The following is an 11,059-nucleotide window of genomic DNA, read 5'->3' as shown; positions in this document are numbered from 1 at the left end:
TTCCCTTAACTCTAAGGAAAGGCCCAGTGGCCGGTCCTCTGTTTTAAGTTGCACAAGCCCAGATATTCTCAAAAGAAAAAAAAGTTGCTCAAGCCCAGTGCCCAGTGGCCAGTGGTCGTGTGGTAGCCAGAAGAAGCTCTTCCAGTGGGACTTGCTCTCTCTCCCCTGTGCGGCTGGAGGCATCTTATCAATATCTCCCCCGAAAGAAACCTCCAGTCCCTCTCTCTCAACGCGACGGCCACCGGACCGGCGACCATGTCCTCTTCCTTCACCACCACCGCCGTCAGAAGCCCTCTTCTTTGCCCCATCTCTACCTCCGCTGCTGGACTCCGCAGACGCGCCGTCCGAGCTCAAGGTTTGTCCTGTTAAAACCAAATCCCCCAAATCCAATCCCCCAATCTCACAGTTGGATCCTTTCTCTTCCTGCGCAGCCGGAGGAGTCGATTCGTCCGACAAGTCCGTCGAGATCATGCGCAAGTTCTCAGAGCAGTACGCTCGCCGCTCCAGCACCTTCTTCTGCTCCGACAAGTCCGTCACCGCCGTCGTCATCAAGGTCACCGCTCTGCCTTTTCCACCCTACTCTCCTTCCTTCTCACCACCATGCTCTCTACTAGCTGCAGGCTGCAGCTTCAATTTTCTTTCCTTTTTTCAACATCGCATTTAGGGTTTACTTACACAAAAATTACCCTCTATAGTTAGTTAACCAGTTGATCAGATTTACCAACTATGGTCTATCACTTCTTGATGATTTTTTTTTCAGGGACTTGCTGACCACAAGGATCAACTTGGAGCTCCTCTATGCCCTTGTAGGTAATTATCTCATGACTTCTTTCTTCCAAATTTATCTTCCGTTTGTATATAACCCGACAGTCAAGTTACTTATATGCCTGCTGCACTTCGTGGTGACTTCAAATTAGGCATTATGACGACAAAGCTGCGGAGGCAGCACAAGGATTTTGGAATTGCCCGTGTGTTCCCATGAGAGAGAGGTGAGCTCGTTTATTAAATCTCATGTTTTATTATCTTCCGTGATAGTGCGTAGAAAAAAAAGGATGAGATGCTTTTTCATGTTTAAGTTAGAGATGTAGTTCCTTCTATTTCCCTATTGCGATGCAGGTTGAGGCTCTTGTCATTCCCTGAGGGTACCCTTTGACCCTCCTTAGTTCAACCAAATGAACTAAAATTTTAAAGTGACACAACTTTTTGGAAAACTAGTTCATTTGTTTGAACTAAGAAGGGTCAAAGGGTACCCTGAGGGTCAAAAATTTGCAGCTCTACCTAGCATAGGTTTCTCTTCCTTGTGGTTCCATTTGGTAATCTGCTATGGGAGCGGATATTGGCACCAACACGATGTACCTCAGTGTGATGTGTGACATACAGCATACAGTATATTAATAAATGCTTGTGTATGGTAAACAACTGTGGAACTCCCTATTTGTTCTTGCTGTTCATGTAAGGATATAGAGCAAAAGATTGGTTAGAACCATCTGCTCTTCACCCACTGATTTATGGTAAACAAGTGGAATATAATTTGTGCTGACTTTCTCCTGGAAGGGATATAAAAGCGAAAGCTCGGTTTGAATCGTTTGTTCAACTGTGTGATCTACTTTTACAGGAAGGAATGCCATTGTATGCTTTTTCTTACTCCCGACAATGATTTTGCTGGAGAGGACCAGGTATATGTCCGTCTTTTTCATATTGTTGATAGCACAGCACAATAAAGCAGAGATACTGCCTAGGTCTCTATTGTCTCTGCATATCTTATACGTGTGTGTACTTGTTGCAGGCTATTAGTTTGGACGAGATCAAAGAGGCGACATCGAAATTCTAATCCAAAGTCCCTTTGTTTTGCTTGAGGGCCTGGTGTTGGATCTGTATATGTAGTAATCTGTAAGAAATAAAATGTGTTAGAATGCGGCACTTTGGAATGCTGTGTCCTCTCAATCTTTTGGCTGGCTAATCATTCTGAGAAAAATTTCTGATGGATATGCATTGTGACTTGTCAATGTTGCATTGATTGCATGTTTGGCGGACGCGTACTGCTACAGTTCAGATCCAAAATATCTGATGCATAAAGTCAGATCATCAGATGAATACTACGAGTAAGGGGGAAGCAACAGCAACCTGCCATGTCCATGTCCATGTCCTTGGTGGCCAAGGACTTAATTTCCAATATGTTTTGTAGGCGCTGATCGATCGATCTTGTATGCTGCATCTGTCAAGAAATATGCTGCACCCACATATATGCAATTAATCGATGTACCGGCAACTCGTGATTGTTTGTCAGAGCAGATCATTTTGATCGATTAAAAGGAGTCATCTAAGATATAGTATAGTGTTCCTCTCGTTAAGAAGAGGCAGCAACAGCAATTCCTCTCTAGTTACAGGGAACGAATCACCGGTTGCAATTCTTGTTCGTGGAACAATTGATGAACCCTAGCTGATTTACCTATGGTTAAGGACTGAGTGGTTGCAATTAGATAGGTAGTAGCCATCAAGGCCACCCACCAATCTCAGTCAGTCTAGTTGCTGCTGCTGCTTCTTCTTCTTCTTCTTTCTCCCATTCCCACGGATCCATCCATTATAAGTTGTCACTGTCTGATTAATTGCTTGAGCAGTACATAATTGTATAGTAATGATCCCAGGAAAATAAGCATGAGTCCCATTATATATATATATATATCCTGCTCCTGGTCTCCTCCTGCTGCTAGATTAGTGTTAAGCATTCATTCCCTGCATGGCTCAACACAAACGAGAGGTAAGGTTTTCTTCATGCCCTCACATATGCCTTATTAATTTTGCCGCCTATTGAACAATTCATTCGTATGTGCATTTCTCTGAAGATAGTTCTTCCTGTGCAGGAAAACACAAGTGGCGTGACGCCGATAGAAGAAGAAGAAGAAGAAGAAGAAGAAGAAGAAGAAGAAGAAGAAGAGGAGCATCAGCATGGGGATTGGCCGCTGCTTCCAGTATGTGCTTTAGATCAAGATGCTGCCTACTCAGCCAAGCCATTGACAGTTAAGAGCAGCAGCTTGAGATCAAGAAGAGCCGATGAGGAGACGTCTGGATATGGCATCCGGTCGCTATCCTTCTCTAAGTTGTTCAGCTTCAGGATGGCCTTGGGCTTGGGGGACATTGATCAGCTAGCTGCTGCCGACGCTTGTGCAGTAAGTAACAAGGGAATTGATATTGTCTGATGAGTCACTCATATGGAGCTATGCTTGCTTGCTAATAGAATTGATCCTTGTGTTGTTGATTAAGGAGGAGGAGCTACCCAAGCAGGAGCAGCCTGTTTGCCGTTCGCAGTCTCTGCCCATGACTAGCATCAGCAGGAGGTTCACCCACAATTACAAAAGGAAGAGAGTGGCAGACTCAAGCTCCCTGCCTGGCCGGTTCCGGGTGTCGTCGACTGTGCCAGTGCTGGAATCGTCACCGTCAGAAGGAGAAGGGGCCGGCGAGGAGGAGGTCGGTGAAGAAGAGACGGTCTGCAGAATCTGCTTTGTGGCGCTGTGTGAGGGGAGCGTGCTCAAGCTGGAGTGCCATTGCAAGGGCGAGCTCGCCCTGGCGCACCGAGACTGCGCCCTCAAGTGGTTCGGCATCAAGGGCAACGCCAACTGCGATGTCTGCAGCCACGATGTGCTCAACCTCCCCGTCACGCTGCGACGCGTCCGCTCTTCATCCTCTACTGCCATTCCTGTTTCTATCCCTGCAGCACAGGCAGCAGAAGAAGCAGCAATAATAGGGCCAGCAGAAAGAGGTGGATTCAGAGGAGTTTGGCAGCATGGCACCACTCCCATCCTTGTCATCGTCAGCATGCTCGCGTACTTCTGCTTCCTGGAGCAGCTGCTGGTGGGCGACCATGGCACCGCTGCTCTCGCCATCTCCTTGCCCTTCGCTGGCGTCCTTGGCCTCTTCTCCTCCCTCACCACCACCAAGATGGTTTCCAGGAGATACCTCTGGATTTACTCCGCGCTCCAGTTCCTCTTCATCGTGCTCTTCACTCACCTCTTTTACAGATATGTGCGGCTGCAAGCTGTCATAGCCATCATCCTCGCCACCTTTGCTGGATTCGGCGTCGCCATCTGCTCCAACGCCATCATCATCCAGATCATCAGATGGAAGCAGGCCAGGCACCTGCCACCATCAGATTCAGACCTCCCGACCGCTCAGCCATAGCTAAATATATTCTGCTACACTCTTTACTCCACTCCAGCTTGCTTTATTTTCTACTCTCTGCTTTCTTATGGGCGGCCCTTGTTTTCCCAGATTTTGTGTATGAATATACTTAGAAAGAACAAAAACAAAAAAGATGTAAGCAAAGGATTTCTCGCTTTTATTTGATTCTAATATTCTGTGTTCTGGACTTGCACTTCCAACTGCTCGAGCTGACCACTCTAACAACAAAACCTAGATATTACTTCCCCGCTTCCTGCTTTCTCTAGAAAAAGGACTATCGACCGCAGCACCTCAAAACTTGTAGCCAGCATTGAGTAGCTCAACGGTTACTGTCCTACAATTCATCCTTCAGGTTTGAACCAGAGCTCTTCTCGCCCTCAGTCGAACCTGAGCTCTCAGCCCTCTCGGTCCGTGCCGCTGATGAGTCTGGGCGCTTCAACTTGAAAGGGATGCTAGCATGCTTCTTGATGAACTTGTACATCTCTACTACCGTCCGGTCCCCCTCAAAAGTCATCTGCAAAGATTAGCCAAAAACAAACAAACAAATTGAATCAGTAGGGGGAAATGCAATGATAACACCAAATCTCTCAGGTTCCCCAGTTGAATAAAGCCCCATGGAGCTCTTGTACCCATTTCCAGCTCCCCCTGTGAGTTTAGCTAGTTGTCTTGTCTACCATACCCCCCCCCCCCCCCCCTCACTGAATTAGCAGCGAGAGGCGTGACTAACTGTAAACATCTACAATGGCATATATGCAGCTTAAACATGCATGTTTTTAGCTGGGTCTAGAGACATCCCAACTAAGCATAAAAGGTAGCTCTACTGATAACATATTAAGGGGAAATGCAAGGATAATGTGATTGCTACAGACTAAAAGGCTACAAGGTATAACATCTAAATAATAATTGAAATTTCATATCTAAGCACTTACAGGCTCAAAGCTTTTCTTCCCAGCTGGATAGAAGAGTATCGTGGGGAATCCATCAGGCTGTAACAGGAAGCAGGAGTTATTCCATATTCTGAAAAGCCTACATGCTACTAAAAGAAAAAATTGAGCACATCTATCTTCCAATTTGCATGTACTTCCTCCGTCCAACAAAAGATGTCTCAAGTTTGTTAAAATTTGGATGTATCTAGACATGACTTTGTGTATATATGCATTCAAATTTAGTCAAAGTTGAGACATCCTTTGTTGGACGGAGGGAGTGTAAAATTTAAGAAGGATGGTCAAGAACCAAACAGGCTAAGTGCTTAACGCTCCAATATTTAGGATAATTGAATCGCCATAATCATAGTGCTAACTGCTCCATAAAAAATTGAAGAGCACAAACCTCCCCAGGCGCTGTTTAATACTGCACCAAAATACAGCTGAGAATTGTACCGTGATACACCATAGTACACGCATAAATAGGTGCGGAATGAATATACTTTTGGCAGACAAATAATGGATCCATGCCTTTTGAGCATTATAAACAGGTGAACAGCAAATTTGGGTGAAGACATGTCCGTAGTGTGCATGCCCAGGTTTTGTGACTAGTGATGGTACAGCAAGATGAAACTCAGACCTTGGCACGAGGATGCTCATTGGTTGTGCCATCCATCTTGGCGATTACAAGAGAGTCGATGCCACGGAGATGTTTGGCTAGCTTATTGTAGGTAGGCTCCAGTGACTGACAATGTCCACACCATGGTGCATATATCTGCATCCAAAAATATGTGGTGTTATGGAAAACAAGTATTATTTTATCAAATACCTGCAAGAACATACCTCCAGAAGGACATCTTTTGATTCATCCAAAACTATTTGATCTAGATTCTTGCCAACAATAATTTTGACATCCTCATCATTCTGCGTGGTAACACAAAAATGTCTCATTGTTGTATAAGTAGTGATAGAGAAAGGATATGTAAGATAATTCTTCTAAACTCACAGGTTCGGGTATTGGCTCAGACTTGTAGAATGGTGTAAGCTTGTCCTCCAGGAAATCTTGAGCGAATTTCTGAGTATTACAAAAAGGAGCAAGGAACAGTTTGTAAGGAACGTTTTTTTAGTTATGACAGTTGATTCCAGCCTCCCTAGTACTAGCAGAGCCTCCCCATCAACAATGACAAAATGTCAAAGATAGTGGCTAGAAGTATCTTCTACAGGGAGGTGCTAGTTTGGCGAAAGATAGCAATTAGTTTGTAACAAAATGAACAAAGACATGCAAGTTTTCCAAGCAACATATAGCTCAGTACAAGCAGGAAAACATGATGATATAAAAAGGGGCAATATAAATCAAATAACTATCAGCAAAAACACACAAGTCAGCTTAAAATTTAGTAACAGCTGTTCTCTTGCAGCTGTTGATCATACTCCTATAACCGTACTTCTAATCTGGTACCGAGTTTCTAAGCATATTTTAGAATTACCTTAATGTTGTCAAGTGACATTTCACCATCAAGAAAAAATTTCTTAGCATCTTCATTCCCAGTGTAAGCAAGAACCTGCAAAGTAACAGAATTGAGGAATTACAAAAGGAGAGAGCAGACACATTAAAATCAAAAGTCAAATTGCTGCATTCTGTTTTTGTTCAACAAATAAATGAGCAAACAAAGATGATAAGGAAATGTGAGGCATTACTGTGGTTTCTTGTCCAGTAATACCGAAGTAATTGGCAACAGGTTCCCCAACTTCCTCATTGTCTCGCTCCACAAAGACAAATAAAAGCTGCATTTCAGACATAGACCACATCAGTGCTAAGTAGGCAGTCGTGAACAAACACACAAGCCACAAAGAAAAATAAGTAATGATTTCGATGCTGGAATTGAGTGTGCAACATGGAATAAGATAAGGAAAGAAGTTCATCGAACACTGGACCGATCAACATACCTTTCCCTTGAATGGTTTTGCTACTTCCTTAAAGATGGGCAGAAATTCTGAAGACTCATTCGCAACAGCAAATAGTAAAATCTGAATTGGAAAACAGAACACAGCATATCAGTAAAGAGATAATATTTGAGAAAATGCAAAGAATAAAACCCCACAGCAGACAACATGACATACTTGCTTCTTGATTGGATTATCAAAAATTGAAGGGCCAGTTTCCTGTGTGAGGATGGTAATGAGTGGAAGTTTGTTCGCAGATACAAAATCGGCAATGGCAGATGCTCTGAACTCTCCCTCTGCGAGACGCGCAGCACATTATGTCAAATTTAACAGTCAAACCGTGTATGGAAATGGAAAGAAAAGGCTTTTGCTAGAAGCTAAAGCAAGTTGGAGATGAAGATACCATATATGGTCAACTTCTCCTCCTCTTTCTTCAGCAAGACTACGGATGGGCGCTTTGCTGCCGGGTCAATGTGAAAAAGCTTAGCTACATCAGGATTGGAAGTCTGGTAAAAGTTGATGGTATCTTCCAGTCTTGAAGCAGCAGCAAGCTCATTGCTGTGAGCACCCTATAGCATTTGCAAACAAGACATAATAATGTTGCCAGAATATGTGAGGATGTATCTCCAACTACAGGGAAGCAACACATGCAAGTTGACATTTAATGTACTGAGCAAAGAAAGAATCAGGGCTCTTGCAGTGGGGAAAAGAGCTGCATTGTATTTTCGGGATGAAACCCGAACCAAGAGATGAAGAAGGGTTAATAATTAGTTTAATTTTCGGTTGCTGCCTGGATGGTGGGTGGGTAACATGGCAATTTGGGGTTGACTTGTTTGCATGGAGAACGTGCATTGGCACAGGTAGGTAGCGTACCGATAGGGAGTCAAGGAAGGCCAGAACTGCCTTGTCTTCCCCGGTGATTATCTTCTCGGCCTCGTCGACGGTGGTGACATTGTGCACTCCAGGCCCTAGCTTCTTGTTGATCCAAGCCACGATGGCCTCCCTGGAGCGAAAGGAATGGAATTGCATAAAGGAAGAAGCTGGGACGAGGTGGCGCGGCGGGATCTGGAAGTGGAAAAGGAAAAGGAAAAAAGGGAATTAATTACTTGGTCCTCTCTCCGGTGTAGTCCTTGGGGACGCCGTCGATGAAGAAGAGGATGGTGGGGAATCCCTGGACGTCGTACTTCTGGGCAAGGTCGGCGTCCTCGGTAGCGTCAACCTTGGAGAGGGCGACGACATCCTGGTGGAGGAGGGCGAGTTGGGAGGCGGCGGCGGCATAGTCCGGGGCGAGCGCCTGGCAGTGGCCGCACCAGGGCGCGTAGAACTCCACCATGACGTGGCGGCGGGAGGAGAGGAAGTCGGAGAAGTTGGCGGCGGTGAGGAGGAAGACGTGGGTCTCGTCGATATCGCCTTGGTGGAAGGGGTCTGACTCTTCCTGGTCGTCGTCGGAGCCCTCTTGGAGCCATTCGTCGTCGGCGGGGAGGTCGTCAGCGGCGGCGTTGTGGATGATGTAGTCGAGGTCCTCGTCGGAGGATGCGTGGAGGAGGAGGAGGAGGAATGGGGAGGCGAGAAGGAGGAGGAGGAGGAGAGATCGGGGGGACACCATGGCTGCTAGTTGGGAGAGTGAAACGGATCCGACTAGAGAAGAGAAGAGAAGAGAAGAAAGCGGAGAGAAAAGAAAAGAAGCTCTTCTGTTCGGGGGCGCTTTGCGCATGACTAGACGATGGACTGGATCTGGGCTGGGCTCTACCGATGATGGACTGTACTGCAGGCTCAACTTGCTACTGGGCCGGGCTATGCACTGCCCATTGCACGTAGTCTCTACGTTCCAAAATTGAAGTAAAGATTAAAGAACTACATATCAAAAGTTAAATATTTATCAAGTATCGACTTGATGGAGAAGATGACAAAACTAACGGAGTTGTCTTGGAGTCTTTTCTTGAATTTTCTAAGTAAAAAATGTTTATTAATAGTAATAAGGACTTTTAAATAAGGACAAATGTTTTCATAATCGAGGACTGAAATAATTCATTAAGTGCATCATTCGGCACTAATTTAAGCGTGTAGTCAGTTTGATGACTCCCTGATATATAGGGGAAACTCCTTAAGACCATCTAGGATTTTCATTGTGATGAAAGTCTCAGTCTGAAGTTAGAAATTGTATAATTGCAGAATTGATGAGATTAGTGAAGTCGATGCATTGTATAATGATTTTTTTTCATTGTCAAGCATAAAACATAGAACTATATCTTGAACTGCCTAAAAAAGACTTTTGGATCAATTTTGATTCATTCATTCCGATGGAATTATTCCAAAACAAGCCAGATTCGTTGATGGTGTTTTAAGAACACCAATGGAGATAGCCAAGCTTCCAGAGCAAACACAACAACTGTTGTTGAGATTGAGTTTTACATTGGGTTTTACATCGATACACATTTCAAGTTTGTTCAGTTTAGATTGTCAGTGAGGGCATCATATTGGTCTAATAAAAATGTTGAGATATTGAAGTTGTTAAAATACACGAGGTATTACACATACTTGATGCCCAAATGTAAATAAAGAGAGAAAATGTTGGGTCGATGAAGTGTTTAGGATAATGAACCTAGCATAGTTAGTAAAAACTGACATTAAAACTCAATCACAGTGGCGAGGTGGACACGACGGGGACGAGCAGAGCACACACGCGAACACCGTAGAGTCAGAGGTGGTCCTCCGCCCGTGATTAAAAGATCATAAATTGCCAGTGGCCCTTTTTAAGTATTAAGGACGTTATTCGTATTTGATTAGATAAGATGGTATTCTTCTTTATTGCGGAGCACAAAAATCCGGATCTCTATCTTATAGCTTATCCTTCCTATCATGTATGTATTACGGTCATGTCAAGTCAATGGTCTGTCTGCCCTACAACCGGTCTTGAATGGCTCCGGTGAATTGTCTGCTGAGCCTACAGAGTGACCTCCTAGGAGGACAATAGACCACAAAACACCCTCACTTTTTTTTTGAAAAAATGGGCTCTCCCCATCGATTTCTATCGTAGAAACCACCCCTCTTACAGCCTTACAGAAAGTGCAGGCCAAAAAGACCAAACAAAACATGTGCGCCCCTACTTGGGCCGCACACAACATCTTGTAGCAGTTAAGGACATAAACCACAAGGCAGAATAACAAAACGCTATCGCTCAAAGACAGGAAGGAAAGCATCTACAAAGCCTATTACAAAGGCATTTTTTCAGTGCCCAGCTTATCACTACAGCTCCCCAAAGGCTTTAAACAGCAATTCGTCGGCGTGTCAGGTTCCACCCATGGCTTCTGGAATTCGCATCTGCCATCACCGTCTTGATTTTGCTAACCCCTTCATCCAGTCTTCTTCGCTTCGGCTCTGTATGCAAAGAATTCCACACCAAAATATCGTTACACACAAAGAAAACCAGCGCTGTCGTGTCACTTGGAAACAGGTTACGAAAGCAAGTGTTATTTCTTGTCTTCCAGATTGTCCAGATTATTGCTGCTGCCCCACAGAACATCAGCTTCTTCTGGTCACCTGGAAAGGAATGAAACCCAGTTCCCAAATAGGACAGAGACACCATCAGGTGCTCTTATAAACCCCAAAGCACAGGTAACCACCTGCCAGATGAATCTAGCTGCAGAACATCTGAAAAACTGATGATCAATTGTTTCATTGGCTGAACAGAAGTGGCACTGTGTGTATCCAGTACATCCTCGCGCAGTAGGTTGTCCTTGGTCAAGATACTTTTTTAAGAACCAACCAGAGGAAGATTTTAATCTTGAGAGGCATCTTTATTTTCCATAAGAACTTGTATCCTACCACACCACTAAGTTGTAGATATAAGGACTTAACTCAGAGGGTCCCTTTCTTGTCCAAACGCCAGATCACTGTATCAGGTTCATCGGACAACTGGACACTGTTCATCATCTGGCAGAGTCTTTGCCACTGCTCCTATGTCTCTCCATGCAAAGTCCTTCTGAATTTAATCCAAGACATTCCTCTCTCCTTGA

At 44.5% G+C, this 11,059-nt stretch overlaps 2 protein-coding genes across 3 annotated transcripts; one reads left to right on the top strand and one right to left on the bottom strand.

The window, feature by feature from the left end:
- Positions 1-126: 126 nt before the first annotated feature.
- On the top strand, positions 127-4,363 carry LOC100829821 (ferredoxin-thioredoxin reductase catalytic chain, chloroplastic). 2 transcript variants are annotated; one of them, XM_014900950.2, is made up of 7 exons: positions 154-355; positions 432-810; positions 918-989; positions 1,616-1,676; positions 1,787-2,758; positions 2,862-3,167; positions 3,262-4,363. In XM_014900950.2, exons 5-7 carry the CDS (start codon positions 2,738-2,740, stop codon positions 4,174-4,176), a joined length of 1,242 nt encoding a protein of 413 aa, XP_014756436.1. In that variant the 5' UTR covers positions 154-355; positions 432-810; positions 918-989; positions 1,616-1,676; positions 1,787-2,737; the 3' UTR covers positions 4,177-4,363. The 2 variants fall into 2 exon arrangements, with proteins under 2 accessions (XP_003574776.1, XP_014756436.1); XM_003574728.4 differs by lacking the exons at positions 2,862-3,167; positions 3,262-4,363 and having other exon boundaries at positions 127-355; positions 432-553; positions 761-810; positions 1,787-2,033.
- On the bottom strand, positions 4,313-8,782 carry LOC100842556 (protein disulfide isomerase-like 1-4). The gene is made up of 12 exons (XM_003570707.3): positions 8,150-8,782; positions 7,917-8,046; positions 7,447-7,612; positions 7,221-7,339; positions 7,047-7,127; positions 6,798-6,884; positions 6,587-6,661; positions 6,106-6,174; positions 5,943-6,023; positions 5,740-5,874; positions 5,106-5,162; positions 4,313-4,690 (listed from the first exon to the last, which is right to left on the bottom strand). Exons 1-12 carry the CDS (start codon positions 8,755-8,757, stop codon positions 4,511-4,513), a joined length of 1,788 nt encoding a protein of 595 aa, XP_003570755.3. The 5' UTR covers positions 8,758-8,782; the 3' UTR covers positions 4,313-4,510.
- Between the last annotated feature and the right edge of the window lie 2,277 nt (positions 8,783-11,059).

This window comes from Brachypodium distachyon, chromosome 3 (genome assembly GCF_000005505.3).
Source record: "Brachypodium distachyon strain Bd21 chromosome 3, Brachypodium_distachyon_v3.0, whole genome shotgun sequence".
NCBI classification, from domain to species: Eukaryota; Viridiplantae; Streptophyta; class Magnoliopsida; order Poales; family Poaceae; genus Brachypodium; species Brachypodium distachyon.
Note: the sequence above shows the minus strand (reverse complement) of the source record. Positions and strands in the feature narration are given on the sequence as shown.

Bases quoted from the DNA above. Each gene is read 5' to 3' on its own strand.
- LOC100829821 (XM_014900950.2), top strand. From the start codon at position 2,738: ATGGCTCAACACAAACGAGAG. The intron at 2,759-2,861 runs GTAAGGTTTTCT...CTTCCTGTGCAG, and splicing joins TGGCTCAACACAAACGAGAG to GAAAACACAAGTGGCGTGAC. The intron at 3,168-3,261 runs GTAAGTAACAAG...TTGTTGATTAAG, and splicing joins CTGCTGCCGACGCTTGTGCA to GAGGAGGAGCTACCCAAGCA.
- LOC100842556 (XM_003570707.3), bottom strand. From the start codon at position 8,757: ATGCGCAAAGCGCCCCCGAACAGAAGAGCTTCTTTTCTTTTCTCTCCG. The intron at 6,024-6,105 runs GTGAGTTTAGAA...GTTACCACGCAG, and splicing joins CTGAGCCAATACCCGAACCT to AATGATGAGGATGTCAAAAT. The intron at 5,163-5,739 runs GTCTGAGTTTCA...TTCCTGTTACAG, and splicing joins ATGAGCATCCTCGTGCCAAG to CCTGATGGATTCCCCACGAT.